At 50.1% G+C, this 25,622-nt stretch overlaps 2 protein-coding genes across 4 annotated transcripts in view; both read right to left on the reverse strand.

The window, feature by feature from the left end:
• Positions 1–22,674, reverse strand: part of PPCDC (phosphopantothenoylcysteine decarboxylase) — a 35,175-nt gene extending 12,501 nt beyond the window's left edge. For both annotated transcript variants that reach the window (XM_008589501.1, XM_008589500.1), the window contains exons 1-2: positions 22,590–22,674; positions 7,902–8,093 (exon numbers count right to left, since the gene is read on the reverse strand). In XM_008589501.1, coding sequence (XP_008587723.1) covers positions 7,902–8,087 — 186 coding nt within the window. In that variant the 5' untranslated portion in view covers positions 8,088–8,093; positions 22,590–22,674. The remainder of the gene's footprint in view (positions 1–7,901; positions 8,094–22,589) is intronic.
• The window catches only part of SCAMP5 (secretory carrier membrane protein 5), a 21,734-nt gene continuing 12,781 nt past the window's right edge, over positions 16,670–25,622 (reverse strand). For both annotated transcript variants that reach the window (XM_008589498.1, XM_008589499.1), the window contains exons 2-7: positions 23,540–23,595; positions 22,590–22,718; positions 18,950–19,106; positions 17,827–17,928; positions 17,256–17,373; positions 16,670–17,003 (exon numbers count right to left, since the gene is read on the reverse strand). In XM_008589498.1, coding sequence (XP_008587720.1) covers positions 16,809–17,003; positions 17,256–17,373; positions 17,827–17,928; positions 18,950–19,106; positions 22,590–22,718; positions 23,540–23,546 — 708 coding nt within the window. In that variant the 5' untranslated portion in view covers positions 23,547–23,595 and the 3' untranslated portion in view covers positions 16,670–16,808. The remainder of the gene's footprint in view (positions 17,004–17,255; positions 17,374–17,826; positions 17,929–18,949; positions 19,107–22,589; positions 22,719–23,539; positions 23,596–25,622) is intronic.

Below are 25,622 nucleotides of genomic sequence, written 5' to 3' on the forward strand. Positions count from 1 at the left end.
TAGAGGGATGTCACTTGATCTGATTCATCAGCCCTATGGGCTTTGTTCTTTCATTTTCATTCTCTTTGCCAAAAGGTCCTGGGAGCCGAGGGCTGGACCCTGGGTCTGTACACGTGAAAAAAAAAAAACCATGTTGTGTTACCTTCTGAGATACTAAATAATTCAGACTATTTACTCATTCACCCTGACCTTTTCCCAGCAAATGCCAAGCAGCCCTGGCAGGGCAGAAACTCCTTGAGAGCAGGCAGGAACCCTCCTTGGCTTTCTCTTACATCCTCGTGGGTCCTGCTAGAAGCAAGGCTAGACATTAAAACAGTCTCCCATTTGGACCCCCATACTAGCCAGTAGCCAAAGAATTTTTTTAAAATAAGTAAATAGAACAGTCTCCCATACACTATAGAATTCCTGAAAGGCAGCTCTGTGCTTGGTTGCCTGCTCAGACCCTGAGAACAGTTTTTATAGCTAATATTTTAAACCTGAACCTCTTTGTGTGATATGACTGAGGTTTGGCTAGACCCTATTCCATAAACTGCCTGCATCTTGTCTAGCATTTATAAAGATTCCTTCCTGAAACCAGTTGGCAGGTCTGGTTTCCTTTTCTCTGCTGAGGAGACATCGAGAATTCTGATCTGGAATCCAGGGCTCCTGGAGAATCACGGAGGGAAAATGGAAACAGAATGTGGGGCAATACCTCCATTTCCACTCAGGCCACTACTCTGGCCCAGTCTGATTCTAGGGCAGATTATCAAAGGAACCTGTGGAGAAGCACTTCACAGCCACAGGATGAGATAAATCCCATGACTGACTTCTACCTCCAACCCTGTCCCTGGCCTCTACCCACTACCACCACCACCCCTAAGACATGACAACCAAAATGTCTCTGGACATTGTCGAAGGCCCCCTGGGAGGTAAAATCACCCCAATTAAGAACCACTACTCACAGCATTATCCAAAAGAACTCTCTGCAATGATGGAAACGTGTCCTGCCTGTGCTGTCCAGTATGTTAGCCACTAGCCACATGTGGCCATTGAGCACTTGAGGTGTGGCTGGAATGACTAAAGAACTTGAATTTTTGGTTTTATATAATTCTAATCAATTTAAATTTAAATTTAAATGTGGCTAGCAGCTACCATATTTGATAGCACAGCTCTGATATCCAGAAGAAGAGCCCACAGCTGAGTGGCTGGGGACAAGCAGGTGTTTCTAGTAGGGTGTGTGATAACACCTCCACAGGAGACCTAACAGGATTCTTAAGAGGAAGTGCCAGCCATGGACTTAACCTGTGGCAAGGAAAGGAACCCAGAGCTTTGGTGGCTCATGCCTCGGCTGGCACTGCAGCAGAGCACCCTGACATTGGGCCAACCAGTGTTGACACTGGCATGCTCCAGATCTGTGCCCAGGGCCTGGTGGCCAGCCAAGAAGCCAACGCTAACCTGAGCATGGGGTTGGCATGTATATTCTAGGAAAAAGGGCTCTTGGTGCCCAGTGCAGTTTGCACAGGAGGCAGGGAGCCTCATTAACAAATCCCCAAGGGAGTTCCGGTTGGCTCAGTGGCTATCCCAATGGCTTGCAAGAATGCCTTGACTCAGCAAACTGAGCCAACTAAATGCTATGGGAGCCAGAGCTGGTAAGACACGAGCTCTGCCCTCAGCAAAGGCTCAGTCTACCAGATAGGTGGGGTACACATAACCCCTGACTATAACGCAAAGCAGACCAAGGTCAGCGTCCACAATTTCCTGGGGAGTCTCATCTTGACGGCACTGGCGAGCTTAAGCGGAGAAAGATGAAGCTGGTAAGACACGAGCTCTGCCCTCAGCAAAGGCACAGTCCACAATTTCCTGGGGAGTCTCATCTTGACGGCACTGGCGAGCTTAAGCGGAGAAAGATGGAGCTCCAGATCTGAGCCCCTCAAGTTCACTTGCTGATAGGGGTCAAGAAACCTGGCCTCAAGCCTAGTTCTGCCAACTCACCCACTGGGAGATCTTGGGTGAGTCCCTCTTCCTCTCTGTCCCTGGTTTCCCCTTCTGAACCGTGAGCCATTTGGACCACATGGTTTCTAGGTGTTCATCTTGCTCACTGGGGTGCAGGACCCTTGCCCAGGGCTAGCTACCTCCAACCAGCAACCTACACAGCTCCCTCCCTAGAGGAGGAGGCAAGGGACTGCAGGAGAGGGGAGGAAGGGGCCAGCCAAGCCAGCAGGGGCTCAAATGAAGTCTTCAGAGTTTCCACAGCAGGACCACAGAGCAGGCAGGTGGCCCCTGCCTGGAAAGAAAGGAAAACCTCAAACCAGACCTTGTTTCTCCTGCTCTCCTTTTCTCAGTGAGCACTTTATAAAAAAAAAAAAAAAGCATAAGGTTACAAACAGTGTTCCATAATATCACCACCAAAAGCCCCACTGACTTAAAATAAAACAAATATACACAACGGTTAGAAAAGTAAAATGGAACAGAATGATACAAAATGAAAAATGCAAGTCTCTCTGCCCCCGTTCCCTCCAAAATGGTAACCACCTCCAGAGGAAAAAACTGCAGGCAGTAACTCACATATGTGAACACACAAAAGGAATCACACTATACACCAGGGTTGGTGAGTGTGTTCTATAAAGGGCCAGATAATATTTTAGGCCTTGTTGGCAACTACTCAACTCTTTAGTGGCATGAAGGCAGCCACAGGCACTACATAAGTGAATGGGGGTGGCTGTGTTCCAGTACAACGCTGTGGACACTGAAATCTGAATTTCCTATTACTTTTATGTGTCACAAAATACTATTTTTCTTTTTACTTCTTTTAACCATTAAAAAATATAAGGACCATTCTTAGCTACAGGCTATACAAAATCAGGCAGAGGGCTGGGTTTGCTAACTCCTGACCTTGCTTGTTTCGCTTGTATCCTGAGGACCATCACAGCACAGAGGTCCACCCCATTCTTAAGAACCACTGCCTACTGATCCACTGAGAGGCTGTGCCCTAAGTGTACCAGAGCTCTCCGCTGTTGGACGTTTTGTTTGTTTCCAGCTTTATTTTGAAAGGATAAATAATGCTAGAATGAACATCCTTATATTATGGTACTTTTACAAACACATCCCACAGGGTTTAATCCTATGGGTGAATCAAGGGCTATGAACATTTTTAATTTCTCTAGATATTGCAAAGTGGTCCTCCAGAAAAGCAGAATTTACTTCATACAGCATAGGGATGGGGCCCTCTTTCCCTCATCCTTGGTAGTTCTGGATATCCTGACGGACACTCTATCTTATCCTTCTCTAAGCCCAGGGCCTGCCAACCCCCTGAGTGGCAGGTTTTCTCTACCTTTAGAAATCTGCTTCTGGCTCTCAGTCCTGCTCACACCTACCCTGGCAAAAGCTAGAGCAGTGTCTGACTCTTCCTCCCAAGTTTGAAGGGTGCAGGTGAGGGAGCTCAGGAAATAGCCTATTTTGAGGTGTGCTATGCTGATTACTTCAAATCCAGGGCACTTGGGAGCAGCAAATGCAGCCAGGGGCTTCCTCTGAACCCCCTTATCTGCCTCAGTGCCATGAACCCCCTCCCAGGAACCTTACCAACCAGGGAAGATGAACTCCTTGACACCATGGGGAGACAGCTTTTCTTACCTAAGAGACTTCTTATCTGTATAACAGACAACCTTTATTCACCCACATTCCCTCTCCTTACCCTCCCATAACTTGTGTGGTCACCACCCCCAGAAGCCCCAAGCCCCTATTGTTTTCTGGAGATCAGGATGCTACATAAGCTTCAATCATCTGACCCTTTTTGGAGTCCATATTTTATGGGACTCCTGTGCTTACATACATAATTAAATATGGTTTTTCTCCTGTTGATCTGTTTATATGTCAATTTAATTCATAGCCCAGCCTAGGAACCTAGATATGTGCAAGGAAGCCACATTTTGCTCCCCTCACAGGCAAGGCTGCCAACCAAAGAGCAGAAACTGAGCTCACAACCCAGACTTAACTGCTGCCTAATTACCTGACAATTATAGAACTGCAAAACCCCTTGAAGCTCCTGGGCCCCGGGACCTTTTCTCAGGCTGCCTTTGGGTCCTGATCTTTTTGCCCTCACATCTAGAATCTTCTAATCCCAGTGCCAGAAGAAGCCCTAGAGACTGATCATTTGAGTACCTGCCCACCCTTCACTGCAGAGATAAGAACAGTGAGGCCAAAAAGAACTGACTTGCCCAGGGTCCTAGCATCAGAAATCCTCTATGCTCAGCAGCCTCTCTTGATGTAGAGCTGGCCCCCACTGTCTAACTTTCCCCACCTCACATAAAGGTTCCAGGACATCATTGCTGGTGGCTACTCTCTTGACTGCTGGCGTGGCTTCAGGCTAAATCCACCTTGGCCCCCACTGTCTAACTTTCCCCACCTCACATAAAGGTTGCAGGACATCATTGCTGGTGGCTACTCTCTTGACTGCTGGCGTGGCTTCAGGCTAAATCCACCCTTCTCCAACTCCCTGGTCTGGGTGTGGGGTAACAACACAGCTACCTCCTGGTCAGTGGTTTTCCAGGGACACTTGGGCACATGGGGAATCAGTGGTTATGAGCCAGGTCTGTAAATTGCCCAGCTCCCTGCAGCCCACACCCCAGCTGCTCATTTGCTAGTCAAAATCTGGGTGTGCCTAAGGGAGGTGGGGAAAGCCTTGAGCATGGGAACCCACAACTCAGCAGGCAAAGAGCTGAAAGGGACTGCTTCAAGGGACAAAGACTGCTCCTGGGGGTGACTCAGGACAGATGCATGAGAAGGTCAGTATCATCAGGAAGAGTGGGAGAGTGCTCAGGGGGAAAGGCCACACCTGGGGCCAACACCAGGCAATCAAGGAGTCACCCTTTGTTACCAACATCTCACAAGGACCAACTAAGCAAAGCCAGGATTGGTGAACTATCTATAGGATGAAGGGTGAGGGCCCCTCCACATGAGCAGGTGGCCTGTGGCATCCATGACTCTTCCCACGTGAAGATGCTCTGGGTTATGAATTAAACTGACACATACCATGTGGCTGGCCCAAAGGACGTGCAACAAGGGGAAAGGAGCGGGTGATGGACAGGAGGACAGGAAACACACACTGCTACGTGCTACAGCATGCCAAGCTCTGCACCTAGTTGTTGGCACGATGACTGTCTTTGTCCCCCTCCCCAAGCCAACATCTCTTGGAGCCTAGCAAGAGCCTGGAGGACAGGCAGAAGTAATCATCCCTACTTTAAAATGAGAAAGGCAGGCTCCAAGAGGCCAAGTCAGGGGAGTCCTCCCTCCTAGTTCAGTGCCCTCTGGCTGTCTCATTTTTGGCTTCAAATCCAGCCAGAGGGGGAAGAGCCAAGTCCTATTCTGGATTTGGCCTATTCCCTCAGGGCCCAGGCTGAAAGGCCGGGTGGGCTGGAGAGCCTCCCTGCTGCAGGCCACCCTTTCCTCACACCCGCATAAGTGCCGGCTGCGTGGGACGGGAGGAAGTGGTGGAGTTGCCATTCCCCTCCACTCTGAGGCTGCCCATCTGTTTCCTAGGATAGGACTCCCCGCCCCCACCCACCCCCAGTCCGGAAACTCACTTGCTCTGGGGCTATGGGAAAAGGGAACTGCCTGGCTCCCTCCCTCCCCAAGGGTGTAACTGTCACAACCCCTTCCAGGCCTCCCGCCACCACCTCACTGGCTCTAGCTGACCAGCTCCTACCAATGGCTCTGGGCACAAGAGTGGGTGGCTGGTCCCAGGCAGCTCATGAGACTCTCCTCCCTCCCCCTTCTGGCCTGGCTGGCATCCCCGGCTGGCAGCTTCACTGCTTACTCCAGCCTGGGGGATGGGGTGAGGGGGTGATTTTCTGGGTAGAAGTTTGTGGAAAGTAAAAAAAGGGAAACAAGATTTCCCAGCCCCTGCCAGACGTCCCCGCACAGTCATCTGTGAGTGAGCACCGCCCCCAGCTGGACATGCCAGATACAGCCGCCTGGGCCATCCTGCATTAGGTGTGGTGCAGCAGATACAAGCTCGAAAAAGCGGAGCCAACAGCACAGCCTGAGCCCCAGCAACTTAACAATGCCCAACGAGAACGAGTGTCTGATAATGCAAGCACTGTCTAAGGCAGCCTGGGGCTCTATGTCAAATGAATTTAAAAGAAGAGAAGCAAAAGCACATGGGCTACGGGAGGCCAGGAAGGCTTCTGAGTGAGGGTTTGCACAGAATTTGAAAAGGCAGAGAGGAACAGAGAGGGCAGTGCAGCCTGGCAGGGGCCTAACCAAAGCAAAAGTCATGGGGGGCAGGGGGGGCAGCAGGAGATGAAATACACCAGCAAAGGACCTTGGAGGCCAGACTAGGAAGTGGGGCTGTTGCCTGTAGGATTTGACATTGCGTAAAGCCTTGACCTTCTGCACCAGAACCCCAATATATAAAGTCAATCAATGTTGAGGTGGTCTGGCCAAGGACAGGAACTAAGGTCCTCCACCCCAACACACGTGGTGGTGGCCCCTGGGGCATCTCTGAACACCTGAAGGAGCAAAGTTGGAAACCAGACCTGTGGGCAATGGGGAGCCCCTGAGGTTTGGTGCACTTGACCGACAAGACACGCATGGTATGTAACAAGGAGGGAGAACAGAGCCACAGTGTTCAAGATGGAGTGAAGGTGGGGTGGGGGTGCCCAAGGCAGCAAAGGACACTGAGGACTTGCTGCATTTCTCCAGCCAGCCCTCCTCCCATGCAGGACCTCCTGAATCTCAGGGTCAATGCATAGGAACCCAAACCTCCATTCCCACCAAACGTGTCCTTTCCCAGGCTCCCTCACGCTCTGTCCACACTATCTAATCTAGCTTCTGGTTATACTGTGCATTGGGAGGTCTCCTGTATCCCCCACATACCAACACACACACAGAAGACCTCCACAAATACCACAATTAAAAAAAGAAAACCCCTCGGGCCGGCCTGTGGCTCACTCGGGAGAGTGCGGTGCTGATAACACCAAGGCCACGGGTTCGGATCCATATAGGGATGGCCGGTTTGCTCACTGGGTGAGCGTGGTGCTGACAACACCAAGTCAAGGGTTAAGATCCCCTTACCAGTCATCTTTTAAAAAAAAAAAAAAGAAAACCCCAAGACTGACAGGTTAGTTCAGTTGGTTAGAGCACGGTGTTATAACACCAAGGTCAAGGGTTCCGATGCCTGTGCCAGCCAGCCACCCAAAAAAAAATCCCAAGACTGACAGGTTAGTTCAGTTGGTTAGAGCACAGTGTTATAACACCAAGGTCAAGGGTTCCGATGCCTGTGCCAGCCAGCCACCCAAAAAAAAATCGTATCAAAAAAAGAAAATACCATGTGCTGCAGAGAGATGGGCTGGCCCCAGGGAGCAGCAGCTCCCTAATACTAGAGGCTGCTGTGGGAGACTAAAATATGCCACCAAAAATATACTCCTTTGGCATAACTCAAAAAAGTCAGAGAAACCACAGACACAGGAGTAGTTCTGAAAAGCTGTCCTTTTTTAAAAGAAATTTACAACTATATAGGAAAGCTACATTAGTAAAGTATCTGTATCAGAAGGAGGACTGCTTCAAGACAAATTCATTACCGGAAAGGCTTTTATCTGCATAAGAAGACAACCTTTTACTGTCAGTGCATACTTCTCTCCAGGTTCCCTCCCTCCAAGGTAGCTTGTGGCCACCACCCACCAGATGCCCCAAGCACCCCCAAGCATTCCAATGCTATAAAAACTTCAATCATCTGGCCCTTCTTCCAGTCTTATATTTTGTGAGATTCCCATGCATATGCACATAATAAATGAGTATGCCTTTTCTCCCATTAATCTGTCTACTGTCAGTTCATTTCATAGACTCAAAACTATCAAACATCTGGAGGGTGAAGGGTAAGTTCCTCCGCCCCTATACTACCACACCTGTCTAGTGAGGATACTCACCCCAGGAATGTCCAAAAGCCTTGACACCAGAAGAGGCAACTTCAGGGCCGCGACACTCCCAGTGACACCCACGAGAACATGGAGCTTTCTCTCCACTGAGGGTGCAGTGGCTGGACATGAGGCCCCTGGGTCCACGTGGGGTCTGGTGGCTTTGAGTTCTGGGAGCCTGCCAGGCCTGGACTCCATAAGGCTCTGTAAGGATTTAGGATGTAAAAGCAGAACAAGCGGCACCCCCGTCATTCATACATCTGACCAAAATTGAGCATCACGTGTTAAACCTTAGGCCAGATGCTGGGGTTGCTGAGCAAATTGGCAGTCCCAGCTTCTGAGAACACACAGTTTGATAAGAAAGTTAGACACACACCCCCTATAGTGGACTGAATTATGTCCCCCCAAAACTCACTGAAGCTTGAGTTGTGTCCCCCAAGTTTTATGTATTAGGAACTTAGCCCTCACTGTGACTGTTAAGAGGGTGGGAAATCCTATTATGGTGATTGTAAGGTGGGGCCTTCAAGAAGTGATTGGGTTGTAGGACCATGTGGTAGTAAATAGATTAAAAATGGTGGTCAGGGGCGTGGTTCTGCGGGCTTTAAAAGAAGAGGAGAGTCTGTCTGTCTCTCTCTCTGCTCTCTCTGCTTCCACCATCCTGCAATGTGAGACCCCAGGGTCACTGCTGCCACCACCAGATGGACTTTGGACTTCCCAGCCTCAGAAACTGTAAGCAATAAATATCGTTTTTCTTTATAATCACCCAGTTCCGTGTATTTTTGTTGTAAGCAACACAAAATGGACTAATACACCCCCCCACACACAGACCAGTTACAACATAACGTGGCAAGGGCTATGAAGGTGGGCTGTACCAGGTGCTGTGGCGGCCCAGAGTGACTGTCTCAGGATGTCAGAGACTGTTCACAGAAAAGATGACATTTGGGTTGAGTCCTGAAAGATGAGTAAATTTTCCAGAGAAAGGAATAACTTTGAAACAAGGAGCAATCTTGCGAAGGTGATTGAAAGGAGGCCTGAGAAAGGGTAGCAGGTTTGGGGAACAGGGAGCAGCTTAGCAGTGAGGCTGAAGTGTGATGTGGGGTAGGGGAGGGCAGGAGGTAAGCCTGCAAAATCAGGCTGAGACCAGAATGTCAAGGGCTGAGTAAGGGTAAGGAGTTTTGATTTTAGAAAGATGGTACTGATGCTGATGACATTGTGGAGGGGGCCTGCTGTTGTAGAGACTGGGGGGTGAGAAGAGCTACTGTGGGGGGCTGGGCTGACGGACCCAAGGAAGTGGCAGAAGAGGACGAGTTCCAGAGATGCTTGTGAAGTGGAACCCTAGGCCATCAAGGGGGTTTGGGAGCACCAGGGAGCTGAGGGATTTGCCTCTCTGTCCTTGTCCCTATAGATCAGGCTGAGCACCACCCTACAAAACAATGCCCAGGAAGAGATGAGCATAAAGGGGATGCAGATCACCCCATGAGACCAGCTGGTTGGTTGGTTTCTTTCTCTGTCTCTCAGAAGTTGCTAGAAGTGAGTGCTCATGATAATATCCCTGATGTACACACCAACACCTACACTGTGGCAGGCTAGGCCAGCAAAACGTACTCCATCAGCAACAAACACTGAGAACCCATTACATCAAGCACTAGGCAAAAACATTGTGGAAGTCACAGCTGCTGCCTTCAGGGAATCTGTAGATGAGTTAGAGACGACGGCAGGAGTCACACCTGAAATTATTTGAGAAAGATGCTTCTCTGTGATGCACCTTTTTAGTAATCACTGACAATTTATACATCAGGTTCCTTGCCTCTCCCCCCACCAGCAAGCTCCCTGAATGTGTGACCAGGTCTAGTCACCAACCACCAGTACTATCAGGTGGTCCTGAACATCCGCTGGATGAATAATAAATAGTGCCCTCCAAGGCAGCGTGGGGCAGAGGACAGAAGCGTGGCTTGTGAATCAGGAGCCCTGGGCCCTGTCCATGGTTTTGCTCCTAATCTAGCATGTGGCCTTGGTTCAAGGTCATTCTCTTCCTCAGTCTCTCTCTTCATCTGAAAAATGCAGAGGTAGAACCAGTGATCTCTGAAGCTCCTTTCAGCAGAAACCTTCTGAATCAATGCATGAAAGACAGTGTTAATGGGCCCTCCATACAAGACAGAAGGTCCTAAAAGATGCACTCAAAAAGGGCAGAATCAGGGCAGCTGATTAGCTCAGTTGGTTACAGCACAGTGTTAAAACACCAAGGTGAAGGGTTCAGATCTCCATACCGGCTGTCTGCCCCCCTGCCCCCCCCCCAAAAAAAGGGCAGAATTAGCAGGGGGAGGGAAACCCAGGTAGACCCTGAGGAAATAGTGCTGGTGAGTTGTCCCATGGCTACCTCCACGGCTGGGCACTCATAGGCCCCTTGGCTCCCTGGAGCCTCTCTGCCCAGATTTGCCTTAAATACTAAGACACACACCCATATGAGCTGAGGATCATGTTTGGCTCGATTATTTCACTCTACCTGGAAGTGTCTGCCCAGCAGCGGATAAGCACAGGCGGGTTGCCTAGAACAAAACCCCGCAAAGCCCCATTTACCAGCAATCTCAATCTCTGCTCCACTTCAGGGCTGCAGCCAGAGCCATGTTTGCCCAGAGATGAACTAAGTCTAGCTCAAGGAACGGAAAGTCCAGTTAGCAACTGGCAAGGTCCAGAGGGCCTACCAGCCAGCTTCTGCCCAGAACATATGATCAGTAGGTGATGGAGGCACATTCTTGGTTCTCCAGGAAAACCTTCCTGCCGGATCTCAAACCCTGACCCTGTCCCACCACAGCCAACTGGTGCTAGGACAGGGAAATTCCTGCAAAACCAGAAGCTGAATTCCATCTCTGCAGCCCATGAACCTCCTCCACATCAAGCAGATATCATTCCTGGGGAACTGGTTACAGGAAGCAATCTGTTAAATTTGAGGTGGGAATCCACGTAGGTGACTTCAACTGCTTCCCCACAGCAGGTAGTACAGCCCAAGTATACTACTTAGCCCGCTGAGCAAGCTTTACTAAGGGCTAAAGCCTACCTACCTTCCTAGAAAAGCGGGTGTGTGCTTAGGTGTGTGTGTAATATACATGAGGAATAAAACTATCATTTAACCAACATTTGGAGACAAGGTCAAATCAGTTCAACCTGAGAATCCTAGGGAGGGTGACAGCTGGCAGGAGTCCTTTGTGTTTGCTCTCAAAAAGGATCATATTCCAAGTAGTAAGTCTGTTACTCTATCCAGATCCTGTTAGAGCCATCTATTTGCACACCAATGGTAGCTGCGGATAATACCTCATTTCCCTGGTCTCTGGAGAACTCACTGGGACTCTTGAGTGGCAGAAAGAGTTGGCAGGCAGGCAGACAGGTTAAGGAAGCAATCTGTTAAATTTGAGGTGGGAATCCACATAGGTGACTTCAACTGCTTCCCCACAGCAGGTAGTACAGCCCAAGTATACTACTTAGCCCGCTGAGCAAGCTTTACTAAGGGTCAAAGCCTACCTACCTTCCTAGAAAAGCGGGTGTGTGCATATATGTGTGCGTAATATACATGAGGAATAAAACTGGATCATTTAACCAACATTTGGAGGCAAGGTCAAATCAGTTCAACCTGAGAATCCTAGGGAGGGTGACAGCTGGCAGGAGTCCTTTGTGTTTGCTCTCAAAAAGGATCATATTCCAAGCAGTAAGTCTGTTACTCTATCCAGATCCTGTTAGAGCCATCTATTTGCACACCAATGGTAGCTGCGGATAATACCTCATTTCCCTGGTTTCTGGAGAACTCACTGGGACTCTTGAGTGGCAGAAAGAGTTGGCAGGCAGGCAGACAGGTTATACGGCTGAAGGCCATGATTACTGAGCCTCAAGATTCCAGGGTGCCAGCCATACAGGTAAGACACAGTCAGAAAAATAAGTTTGTCCTTTAGAAACACAGGGCCAAACAGAGCAAAGAGCACTAGCTTGTGATGTCTAAGTCTTCTCTGATCGGCTTACTTAAAGGCAGAGTTTAAGTAAAGGTTTCAGAGATACCTGCCAGTCACAATAGAGGTAAGAGTGCAGCCAGGGGTAAAACAGGGAACAAGGTAAGCAAGGCCAGACAGGGGATAAGCTCTGCCCAACACGGGAAGAATGAGTGCCTAGGACAAAGCAGAACTAAAGGGAAGTGGTGGTGGGTAGGCAGGGATCCAGGATCCATTAAGAGACTGACTCCTTTGGCCCAAAACCGAAGCCCCTCCCTACTGGCCCAGGATTCTACTACTGCCCCCATCTCCCACCAGTCAACACACTCTACGCCACCCCAGCAATAATGAACAACTTGTAGCTCCCCAAAGTGTCACCCTGCACCAAAACCCAAAGGCAAATTGAAATGAATCCCATGGCACAAGGGGCCCTTAAACCCCTTCCTCCAACCCTAGGAAAGGCAAGGAACTCTTCAGGGAGAACTCAAGGCCTTGACATTCTAACAGACTTTCTTCTCTCAAACCAAAGGCAGGCATGCTTGACTCTGCTGCTCCTGGGATCCCATTTAGGCACCCCTCCTTAAGACCACATGTTGGGGAAATATATACATATACTTGGGAATCTCTCCTGCCCATTATCTAGCACTGACTTTCAAATACTTCAAAGGAGAGAAGTTCTTTTCTGACACAAACTAGCCTCACTCTAACTTTTTAAATGCCATTCAGTATTTTTAGATGGGTCTAGGGATAATTCCAACATCCCAGGGCTTTCCTTTTTCTATATTACCAACTTTTAAAATACAGTTTGTACTTTGGGCAGCCCCTAATTCTTTTTAGACTCAGCCTCGATTAAAAATAAAAATAAAAAGGTAAGCAGTAAGTGTGGGTAGATAGGGTCACCTTTTAATCTAGGCTAAAGGGCACTGGTCAAATAATCGCAGAGCAGCACAAAGTCAGGATGGGCGGGCACGGATGCAAATCCCCACTCCTGGCTCGGGGGTCCCCACCGCTACATGCGGCCCCTTCAGTACAGACAGGAAGAGCCCACAGGCTGCGCAGCCCCCTACACACACTCTCAGCCGCGGACCCACGGTCGCAAGCACTGTGCCCCCAGACTCCCCACCCGGCTCGCCGAGAGCACTCAGCCTCCCTGCCCTCTCCCACTGCTCACCCGCGCCAGGCGCGTCTCGGGGCAGCCCCCCAAATATCGCGGTATCTCGGCCGCCCCGCCCACGGATTCTGACGGACACGCAGCCTCACGAGAGCACCTGGCCGGCTGCGTGATCGCGCAGCCTTCTGGGAGTTGTAGTCCATTCGGGAGAATCTCGGCGCGAACCCCGGTTCCAGGTTCTTTGTATTTCTGGGGCTCTCGCCAGGGCTTGAGCTGTCCGACCTCCTCAGCCTCATCACTCACACACAACCACACACTGCCCCTCACTCGGGCACTTAATACTGAATATTTACCACACCTCTTCTGTTTTGGGTGAATAGGATAAAGATAAATCAGACGCGATAAATCAGACGCGTCGCTGCTCTTGAGACAAAGAGGGACACAGAAAATTACAGGATAAGGTCCTCCATGAAGAAGCAAAGGAGCCCAAGCAAAAAACTCCGGGCAGGAGAGCCCACTCAGAGGAGTCACTTGAGATGAATCCTGAAGGTCGGCAGGAGTCTAGACAAAGGACCAGAACAGCACTCCAAAGAAGGGCACAGCACTGCCAAAGGGAAAGTGGTAAGAAAAAGCTTGTGGGTACCTTTCCCTGCCTTCTTCATTCTCCAGCTTTCACAGGCCTTCAGAGCCCTTTGTGTTCATGGGGGCTATTCAACCAGTTGCAGGTCTCCACCATGAGAGCTGAGGTGTGCCCTCTGTGCTCTAGCCCTGCCCTTGCCCGCAGTGAATCACCTGGACCAAACCATCCCTCACCTGCTGACCCAGCCTACTTCTTCTGCTTCCTCCTCCTAACAGGCAGGAGGCCTCTGTGGCAATGGCAAGGCCTATTCAAGGCTGCTCAGAGAAGGAGCCACACAGAAGTGCATGGCTTTTGGCCCCAGGAAATGGCAGGCCAATGACCCACCCAACCCACTCCACATCCATGCTCCCACCCCACAACCACACAGGCTCACATGAAGACACATGACACAGCAGAACATACAGGGCCAAATGTTCCCCTTTATTATGGTTCACTCGGTTACCACAAATAGACACATTGGCTCAGGCAGGTCAACTGCCAACTGGGGAATGGTCTGTGTCTCCCAGAAAGGAGGAGCGGTGAGGGCACTAGGAGAATGCAAAAGCAGGTCGTTGGCTGTCCACAGACCTGAGGATACCCAGAACTGGCCTGGGGCCTCCTCTACCCACCCCCAAGCCAGACCAGCCAGCAGAGATGAATCTGTGCCCAGCCCCCATTTCTCGTACTGGTTCCCTCCCCGGGAAAGTGCATAGTTGCCTGGAGATGCAGCATCCCAGGGCCTGAACAAGCTGGGCCACACACAGGTAACAGGCTTTCCCATGGGCAGAGCCAGGGCACAGCCATATAGGTCTGAGCCAGGAAAGAGGAAAGGCAGGTAGGACAGGAAATCGATTGGAGGTGGCACCCAATAGGTCATGGATGTTAGGCTGGCAGCTGGACCACAGTTCTCCTACAGCTACCAAAGAAAGTGAGGGAAGGGCCGGCCCGTGGCTCACTCGGGAGAGTGTGGTGCTGATAACACCAAGGCCCCGGGTTCGGATCCCATATAGGGATGGCCGGTCCGCTCACTGGCTGAGCGTGGTGCTGACAACACCAAGTCAAGGGTTAAGATCCCCTTACCGGTCATCTTTTTGGAAAAAAAAAAAAAGAAAAAAAGAAAAAGAAAGTGAAGGAAGGAAAGGAGCAAGAGGTCTGGGGTAGGGGAGGAAGGGCCTAGGTCTCGGGTCTCTTTTCAGGTAGCAGTGGCTGTGACAACTGATCTCCAGAAAGAAAATAGTAGAGAGCCTATTATACGTTGTGGCCCAAGACTAAGGGACCATTAGGAAGAGAACTTTCCAGAGGCCCCTGGCTCCCCTTACAGAGAAATGAAGAACCTGGAGCTGAAAGCTCAGGGTGATCTAGAAGGCATTGGGTTCAAAGCTGCAGCCAGCCCAGAGTGGCCAAGTGGGATCTGGTTTTTAATCCAAATAGCCCAGGTGGGCTTCTGCTGGGAAAAGGGAGGGCTACTCATTGGGTGAGAATTCGCTCCCCTCTAGGCCTCAAACAGATAGGGCCTCTACTACCAACAATGGTTTCCCACTGCTTGAAACAGAACAGCCCATGGACCTGGTGGAATTGCTCTCCAGGAAGGGGAAGGGGGTTCTGACAAGATGAGGAAGGGCCAAGAACCAAGTCCTGTAGGTAGAGGGGAGCACATTGTCTTGACTTGAAAAAAAAAAAGAAAAACTAAAGCCAGAGGGCCTCCCTTCCCACTCCACCTAACCTGAAATCCCATTCAGGCCATTATACTTGCAGCTAGGATTGGGTCTGTGCTGCTTCCTGGGCCCTGAGTTCAAGTGCCCAGAACTGCCCTGTATCCAAGAGCAAGCCAGGATGGGAGAGGCATGCTCCCCTCTCACTAAGCCCTTCCTGCCTCTCCTCTGACCTACCCTCAAGCCTAACCCTGTGACCCCTGTCCCTTCTATCAGACCCAAACAGAACAGCTACTGTTCCCAGGAAATCAATGGTCACTCAGACATACCTAGAAGCCCAAGTGGGCTGGGCCAGCCAGATCTTCCTCTGGGACCAATAATTATTTACATGCTCTCTATTCCAGCTGTGCCTTTACACCTGACAACTGTCTAACATGACCCAGCTCCTCACGGAAGAGTGGAATCTGCCATCCACAAGGGTAGATGCCACCTGATACATGGTAGAAGAATCAAGCCACAGCAGCTAGGGGTATGGGGAGAAGGCAGAGGGGCTCGAGGGGACCCTGGGGAGAGAAGGATAGGAAGGCAGGGGAGAGAAAAGAGGAGCCTGCCTCTGCTGCCAAGCTCTCAGCCAAGGAGGACGACCCTGCATTTCCATTTTCTGGGAGGCAGGGACCCCGGTCAGCTCTGCATCTCCAGCTGTGTGCCCCTCCCACAACAGGGCTAAGGCTCAGCTCCCCTGCTAGATTCCTTGATATGGGAATCAGATCAGATTTGGGAATCTGGTCTCAGTCTTGGCAGCAGATACACCTGGGACACTCAGCCTTGGGGAAGACAAAGAAAAGCCACATGGGGAAGAGAAAGACCGTGGCAAGGGAAGATAGCACAGGAATCTGGCAGCAGGGAAGAGACGAGAAGAGACAAGGGGAGAAGGCTGAGGGAGGGAAGACCTGGATGGATCAGAAGGACCAAGGGAAGATCCCCTGCTTGTCCCTACCCTCCCACCTACCACCACCATGACTGCTAAATACTGTTGCCTCCCAGTAAGACCAAAAGTGGAAAGTTTCAGCTCTTAACCCTGTGGAGGGGGCCAGGCTTTCTGTTATGCCTCCCCCTGCCCCATGAGTGGTCCCTGGGCCAAGGTCAGAGGGGGCAGCCTGGTGTGGGGGGGCTGGTTTAGTTCTAAACATACATCTAGCACCACAAGAGACCTCCACTGCACACTATTTCACAAGGGGACATGGACACAGCTACTACCGCATGGGACAGCTCCACGTGCAGCCCGCAGGTCTCAGAGTGCTGAGAGCAGAATCCAAAAGGTAGGGGCAGGGGATAGACATATACATATATATACATATATATATATACACACATATATATGTGTGTGTGTGTATATATATATATATATATATATATATATATAAAACTCTGATTCTTTGTACAAAGTGGGGGAGAAGAAGAAAAGAGAAGGGGGAACCCTGCTTAGTGACCACAACAGACGATGTGGCTTGAGCCCCCTGTCCCACTGGCCCCCAGCCCCGCCTCCTGGCAGGCTTGGCTGGCTCACATCTCATTGGAGTATGTGTAGTTGGGGGTGGCAGAATACTGAGTCTGCGGCTGATTCATGGCACCCTGCGCTGCCCCCATGGCTGCATTCTGGGCTGCCTGCTGCACGTGTGGGTTCTTCCATGCCCCCGTGGTCCACTCTTCCTGGGCTTTGCTGAAACTCCCTCCACTGCCCCTGTAGAATTTATGAACCTGTAGGAGGAAGAGCATAAGGAAGGGTAAATCGAAGGGAAGAGGCAGCCCATCCAGGAAACAGATGGGATCCACCTATAAAAAACAATCGTCCCTCCCCACTCATGCCCTGTGCACTAGTAGAGAAGTCTGGCTGGCAATTCCAGAGTCCCGTGGAAGACCTCAGAATACTTTTGTAACTTGAAGGAGAGCTTGTTTCAGATCACAGCCCCTCTCCAAAGTCTCCCTCTCACCCTTGAGGTGACCACATACCATGCTGAGGGCGATGAAGGAAAAGACGGCCACAACCGTGAACATGATAGTGGGAATGAGCATCACCACCGCTGAGCCGACGTTCGTCCCGAAGAAGGAGATGGTGGCGATCCAGCCGCTGTAGGAAGAAGCCAGCTTGTGGGGCCACGTGGGCAGGATGAGGGGACCCGGGAGCCACCCCACTGGAGCAAGGGACCATTGCATTGCCACAGGGAGGAGCTATATCACTGGATGCAGAGGGACCATCTCGCTGATACCCAAAGGTCCTGTGTCAATGGCTCAGGAAGACCCCTTCCCTGGGGTTCCAACGTGCTTCTCAGACATGAGGCCTGCTTTCCCCTGGTTTTCCTACAATGCTTGAACCCCTCAGCCTCCCAGAAACCACTGCCAGGTTCTCCTTCCCCTTTGAGGCTATGGCTGTGGCTACTACATTCTCCTGAATCCTCTCACTCTTCCAATAACCATTCACTCAGTGTCCTCACAGGCAAGGCAGCTTAGCACACAGAGGTAAGCAAAGGCCACACCCAAGGTGCCACCCCTACCAGCCCCAGGCCAGTCCCCTGCCTCTTACCAGACGCCCCAGCCTGGGATGCCCACAGCCTGGATGATACTGATGACCATCTGGGCCATGAAGGTGAAGAAGAATGCCATGAAGCTGAAGGAGCTGTCAGTCCTGCAGCAGAGGAGATGGATCCCATCACTTGGGCACAGGGTCAGGGCTTCCCTGCCTTCAAGGCCCCCAAGCCCTTCCAAGTTTAAGTGTATACATAATGGACAGAGACACTTAAAGGCCTTAACTGAGAGGCCAGAATGGGACAGCATTTATCCATACGTCTTTGAAAGTCTCCATGTGTTAGGCCTATGGGTGCAACATTACACAGGAAGGAATCTCCTCATGAATGGACCACCCACTGGTACATGGATGGATGGTCCCCACAGGCTCAGAAATAGAACAGCACTAGAATGGATATCATACTGGCACCAAGCCAGTAGCTAATTGGCACATAGATGGATGCTGTGATTGGTAAAGAAATTTAAGGCCCCATTAGCATTGAAAAGGATACTCTACCGGCACCAAGACAGACAGCCTTATTGGTACATGGATGAATAGTCCCATTGGCACAAAGATAAAAAACCCCATTTGGCACTAGGTGGACACCCACTGGTACCAAGACAGCTAGCCCCACTGATAAATGGATGGGTGCTTCCTTTACACAGAATAGATGACCTCATTAGCACATGAGTAGTGTCATGGTACATGGATGGCTGGTTCCATTAGCACGTGGATAGATGGTCTTCTTGGCACCAAATCAGCTAGCCCCACTGGTACAAGGATGGGCAGCTCCACCAAGACAAGTGGTGCCACAAGCAAAATTTAGCATGCAGCTGCCTTGGGAAAGGTGATGGCAGTAGACAAAAATAGGCCTGGTCTCTATGTTGCCCCCACCCAAGGGTAGATTGAGGAGGGAAGGAACCAAGAGGAGGGTTCTAACTCTCAGCCTTCTTATCCCAGCCAGGAGCTCCCAGGAAGCCCAAGCCCCACCTGGCAGTCTGAGTCTAAGGTAAATAAGGAAAAGTGAGTTTGGGGGATGGCAAAAAAAAAAAGAGAGAGAGAGAGAAAAGATGTAGAGAAGAGGCAGGGGAGATGGGCAAAGAGACAGGGCTAGGAGCTGGGGTCAGCACCAACCACTTACTTGAAGGCCTTGTAAATGGGCCGAAACCAGCAGACGTAGGAGCAAGGTGTGAAGAGGATGAGCCAGAGAAAGGCGAGGCCAAAGTTGGTGGCTCCCCCACCTCCGATCAGCCACGCGAGACAGCCCACCAGGTTCACGGCCAGCGTGACGCTGTTCACTGCAGACCCAGGAGCACATGCACACACAGAGACAGACACCAGACACACACACACACCCAGACCCATACAGAAATACATGAGCACCCAGACATGCACACGCACACACACACCCATAACTCAACAGATTCACAAACACATGCCAGTAGCACAGACAAGCAGAGAGATACATACACACCAACGCAAGCCACATTTATAGATTCATACCATACAGAAGACCCACAATCCATATCAATGAATATACACACAGAGACACATGAGATACACAGACACACACAGAAGAAGTACAGACTGTAAGAAAGAAAGCTGGGAGCTCAGACCAACACCCCTCCCCACACCCTCCTGGAGATCTGAGAAACCTGGAGAATAGTTTCCAGAGCAGTAATCCAGAGCTTCTGCCCAGCAAGTCCCTTTTAGGGGCCCCAAAGTCTCAGGGTGGTAGAAATGCTCATTTTATAGGAATGGCCTCAGCCCCCCACCCTCCCAGACCCACAGCAATCACCAAGCCCAAGATACAGGAAACCCACCTTCTACCTTCTCTTGCAATGTAGGGGCATGAAAAGTGGAAAGTAAAAAGACTTGTGGAAACATCTCTTCATGCCATTTACCATCTGCCCTGCACTAAGGGCAGGCAGTGGGGGCTGGGATCTCAGTATTTAGCTAATCCATTTCTTACACAATTATCATGCTACCTCCTCCAAGAAGCCTTCCTTCACTACCACAGCCTTATTCTCTCCCATCCCTCTGACCTGCAGAGCTGGGCTGCTCTCATGGTTCCCCAAATATAAATCCCAACCCACCAACCAGACTAGAAACTCCCCAAGAGTAAGACCCAGGCTCCTCCTCCTCTGTCCCCACATCATCTAACTGAACCTAGGAATCACAGTATCACAGAGTCACAGCCAGCAGGGACCTCAAAGATGCCTCATTTTACAAATAAACTGATGCTGGCACTAACACACACCCAGGTCTTCTGACATGAAAGTGTTCCCTTCCTTGAACATTAGGCTGCGTCCACAAAACCCTGCTGAATAGAGAGAGGAAGAAGGGCTGATTCTTGGCCTCAAACAGGCAGGCATCTGTGGTTCTGTCTTCTGAAAAGAAACCTTAAGCATCTCAAGGGCTATATACATTTCCTTGGGAGTAAAGCTCCTGGCAGGCACCTAGTGAGGACTTAGGGAGATATTTATAGACCTTAAATCCAGCTTCTGGATGAGATCTTCCCAGGGTCGGAGTTCCCAGAGCCCAGGGTCAGGTGGAATGCTTCCCAAGTCTGGCCTGGCTTGACAACCCTGTCATCTGTGTAGGTAAATCCAAGTCAGGGCCCCTAAAAGACAGTGGGCATTTCTTCCTATGTTTCAGCTGTATTTCCATTATTACTATTCATTGCCCTAAGATCTCCTGGAGCCTTGGAGTTCTTACTGATTTTATTTGCTCTTTACATAGAAAAGACATTAACCCATTATTCTATTGGTTAGCACCTCTCTTCCCAGTCCCACCTCTCTCCAGCCCACTTGCTCTAGTCTACTCTCTCTTTGGAATGGACATCCACTGAGTCAGCCACTCTTTCTCTAGCCATAAGCTTTTTTCTATCTTTACTCCTCTCCTTGTCCAGCTTAGATTCCATCATTCATTACACTCGTTTTCTTATTCCCTCCCCTGTTCTGTCTTCTGGTCATATCCATCCTGGATGACTATAACTCCCACCTGTACCTGAGTTGAATATCTCTAGGAAAAAAGGGACACCATAAGCAAGCCTGGCAGGACTATAATTTCATGGCAGCCATCCTCAAATGGCATGGCCCAGAAATCTTAGAGGCCACTTTCTTTGGAGAGTGTCCTCACCCTCCATCCACAAAAAAGCTCTCATTGTGAGCCCACCTCCCCAAAGCTGCCACCTCCACTTCTACATCAGATTTGATGGGAAAACTGGAAGCCATGAGAGGAAATCTCCTCATTCTCTTCGCAACATCTACAGACCTACCCACACCTGTCCCATTCCCCCTTCTCTCATGTTCCATGGCAAGAGATCCCTTCTTTCCCCTCCAAAGGCCAAGCCAGGACTTGAAATAGTCTGTCTGCTCCATCCACTTTCTACCATTCCGTGAAGGGCCTGCTGCAAAGACAGCATTCTGGGTTTTTTTTTTGGTGGCTGGCTGGTATGGGGATCTGAATCCTTGACCGTGGTGTTATTACTGTGCTCTAACCAAGTGAACTAACCAGCCATCCCAAAACCAGCATTCTTTACCACCTTCCTGGCACACACAATCATCTGCACAGGTACGCAGCTAAGTGTAGTCCTGACTCAAGGCAATGTCACAAGTGGCAGACCCCAACTATGGTCACACTTCAGGTGTCTGGGGCTCCCTGGGGCATGTACCCTGCACAGGACAGCCAGCCTGCCCTCCCTTCACATGCCTAAAAGGTAGGTACCTTCTGATCAGCCCAGGGACAGCCAAGTCCCATCCCCCGAAGATGGGACTTTCCTACCAACTTGCCACAGACCATCAGAAATGGGGGCCTTTAAACTCTCTACCTCAAAACCTTAGAACATTAGAATTCTAGACTCTTAGAAATACAGACCACACTGGGGCCGGCCTGTGGCTCACTCGGGAGAGTGCGGTGCTGATAACACCAAGGCCACGGGTTCGGATCCCATATAGGGATGGCCGGTTTGCTCATTGGGTGAGCGTGCTGCTAACAACACCAAGTCAAGGGTCACGATCTCCTTGCCGGCCATCTTTTAAAAAAAAAAAAAGAAAGAAAGAAATACAGACCACACAACACAGAGCTACATGGAACCACAGCCATTACTGAGCCATCCATTTTCTACCACTTCTTTCTATGGAGGAGGAGCCTACTGCTCAGAAAGTGGAGCAGCCAAACTTGATCCCATATTTCCCAAAGCCCAGTTGGATGCTCTTCTCTTACATTACTGAGCCATCCATTTTCTACCACTTCTTTCTATGGAGGAGGAGCCTACTGCTCGGAAAGTGGAGCAGCCAAACTTGATCCCATATTTCCCAAAGCCCAGTTGGATGCTCTTCTCTTTGAGCAATATTCCAAAGAAAGCAAGAAAAATTAGGCTTTGAGGAAAGGATTCCTTTCCAAATCCAAAATCCTGAGGTCCTGACAATTACCAGGTGTTCCTCGGAAAACTACTCCAGTGGGAAGGGGAAAGGGAAGCAAGAAGAGAGGACCTGCACTGCAGAGACCTCCACCGAGATGCTCTGTGAAAGGGAGATGCAGGGGGAGAGAAAGGAGGAGAGGCCTAGATGGGGGAATGAGGGAAACTGAGGCCCAGCTAGGGAGTCAGCCCATGAAAGGAGCCTGCTGGAGCCAGGCAGGGAAAGACTTACTGTAGATGCTGCAAGTAGGGCTGAAGGACAGACGGGCCTGGGGACACCTCACCCAGCTGCCCAGCACCTACCATCTTCCTCCCTCCTCCACCCACACAGGCCCAGTCCCTTCCCCACAGCACTCACATATCCAGAGGTAGTAGAGGCGCTTGGTCATGCTGAGATGCTGGGGAGGAATGTCTGCCTCGAAGTCTTGGTAGAAACATGGCTTCAGAGGGATGAATTTGGGCAATGGTGGGAAGTTGTTCACTTTCTCTGTGGGCGAGGCACATCACATGGCATCACCTCAAATGTTCTCCTCCCCAACAATCCAATATACCCCTTCTTTCCCTGGCTAGGCTGCCCCCTTAGCCCCTGTAGCTACTCGCCACTATGCTATCCCCCCCCCAGCCATCCCTACTTCCCTGAGTCCACCATGATGATCCCAAAGTAACCAAAGGCCCTGAGACAGTGTCACTCAGAAGAATAAAAAACAATAAATGCTGTCCATCAAGGTGAGGCTCCCTCCTCAACAGAGAGCCAGTTCTAGGCAAAGGAAGCATGATGGGGGAAGAGTCCGGAGACCTGGGTTCCAGCCTCAAGCCGACATTCATGCTCCTGGGCAAGTCACTGCCCCTTTCGAGACCTCAGTAGATCCAGTGGGGTGGGAGTTGGGCTAGCTGGTCAGTAAAGTTGTGTCCAGCCCTGGCATTCTGTACCTCTGAGCCTTTAGAAACCAGACAGCTCAGAAACCATAAGGAAAAGGTCTCGGAGTATTAGAAAGCAGTGGTAACAGAGGGGAAGGAGGCTTAGCCACCCATGCTGCTAATCCGTCAGATGGACAGGAAGACAAGGACTTCAAGAGGCTCAGTCCCTGGTCCCCAGAGTCAGAGATCTGACAGACGGCTAGATAATGTCATGTTGAAGTTCTTAGAAAGGCCTCAGTGGGAGAGAGAAGAGAGTAGGGAAAACCTGGGGACACGAGGACAAGAAAAACCTGACCTCCAAAGCCTACAGGAGATAAGGGGACAAGGAAGAGGGCCACCCAGCTATGCTCACTTTCATGCCCTACCCACATGGCCCACCCCTCTCCTTACCTGCCATGATGGCACCAGCAGAGCCCAGTGGCCTGCCCACGCCTCTTTGTCCTGATCTGGAAGGAAAGAAAAGCCAGAGAAGGATGAGGATCAGTGCCCTACCCAACCCAGTCCCTCTCTAAGCCCCAGCTGGGCTGCAAGCTCCCTGGGGCAGGACCTGGGACTGGACCCAGCTCACACTCCCATAGTAGGATAAACCCAGTGGACGCAGCTCCCTACAGAGCCACTGTTTCACCAGCTACAGCCTTCCAGCCACTTTTGTCTCAAGACACAAAGTCTATCCTCAGAAAAAGGGTGAGAAAGGAACCTGAGAGGGAACTTCATGCAGAGAAAGCTGAGAGACAGAGAAGGCCTGAGGGACCAGAGACCTCTGAAAGAGGAAATTCTATTCCTTGACCCTGAACACAGGCTGAGCCCTGGCCTCAGTCACAGGCTGGGCTCCCCTCCCTCCTGCCCTTTGCCTCTGGTCATTTGTTCACTTATTAGGACTTATTATCTGCCTGACACTAGGACAGAGCATGAGTAAGACAGATGTGGTCCCTGCCCTTTGCATGAAACAGTCAATAACCTCTGCAGTGAGTCATGTAAAAGAGAATTATGGCTGCTCAGAAATCAGGCACAGCACATATCAAGGTGATCTAGCCTGGTCTGGGGAGCCTGGGAAATTAAATGTAACCAGTAAGCGAAGACCTGAAGACTGAAGAGGAGTTAGCCTGGGCAGGACAGCCTTCCAGACAGAGGGGAAAGCACCGCACAGACCCTCATGCAGGAGAGTGGCATGGACAATATCAAGGTTCAGGGTTCGATCCTATACTGTCCAGCCACCAAAACAAAAATAAATACATTTTTAAAAAGATATACCTCAAGGACAAAAATAACCAGAAAGAAATCTTGAATTGTAACAGGTTTACTGTTACCGTTGGTGCTGTTGTGGTGATTCTGTCATGTGTACTATAGGAGACAGCAAATGTAATTGCATTGATGCTGTTGGGAACCTGGGAGATAGAATATGGAATATGGACAGGTAAGAAAGAGCCTTGTGGTGTTAGATTAGAAATGGAGGTATCAATAGGAACTTGGGATTTTTTTTTAATTAAAATATGACTGTATATATCCGTGGGGTACTACATTGAATATCAACACCTGTGTGCAATAAGTGATGCTGAAATTAGGGTAATTAGTACATTCAACACTACACAATGTAATCATTTTTGGGGGCCCTTTACCAATTTCTCGCTGCCACCCATGCCCCACCACCAGTAGCCTCAGTTCTTGGTCCCAATATGGCTGGTCCCAAGCCAAGGCAAGGAAAGTCAAGGTTAGCCTGGAACTTCTTGTAATGCCAGAAACAAGAAAGTATTCAACAATTAATGGCAGCCATGTCAAAAGGACACAGGAACCAGGTTGAAGGGGCTACCACCAGCCAAATTTGGGACAATTAAGAGTATCAAAAGTAATAACAACAACATCACCTACATAGTAATCGACGGATTTTCGATGTGTTGTCCCTCCAAAACTCATGTGGAAATTTGATCTCCAGTGTGGCAGTGTTGGAAACTGATTGAGTCATGGGGGCGGATCCCTCATGAATGGATTAATGCTCTCCCTGGGGGAAGGGGGAGTGAGTTCTCACTTTATTAGTTCCCGTGAGAGCTCATTGCTTAAAAAGACCCTGGCACCTCCTCTCTCTCTCTCTCTCTTGCTTCCTCTCACCATGTGATCTGCTTGTACCCGCTGGCTCCCTGCCACTTTCAGCCATGAGTAGAAGAAGCCTGAGGCCCACGCCAGATGCAGCTGTTCCAGAATCGTAAGCCAAATAAACCTCTTTCCTTTATAAGTTACCCAGTCGCAGGTGTTTCTGTTATAGCAACACAAAACGGACTAAAACAGTAATGTATTATAATATTCTGAATTTTTAAAAAACAATTCATGAGTCCAAAGCAACATCATTTTTTTAAAAGAGAATGAGACAGGAAGAAGGGAAAGCTCTTCTCTGCAGAAAAATGCTACCTTTAAATGTAGGGTGACACAATTAGAAAATCTCCCATTTTCAGGGCTGGCCCGTGGCTCACTTGGGAGAGTG

The sequence above is a fragment of the Galeopterus variegatus genome, unplaced genomic scaffold, assembly GCF_000696425.1.
Source record: "Galeopterus variegatus unplaced genomic scaffold, G_variegatus-3.0.2 Scaffold5488, whole genome shotgun sequence".
In the NCBI taxonomy this organism is placed as follows: Eukaryota; Metazoa; Chordata; class Mammalia; order Dermoptera; family Cynocephalidae; genus Galeopterus; species Galeopterus variegatus.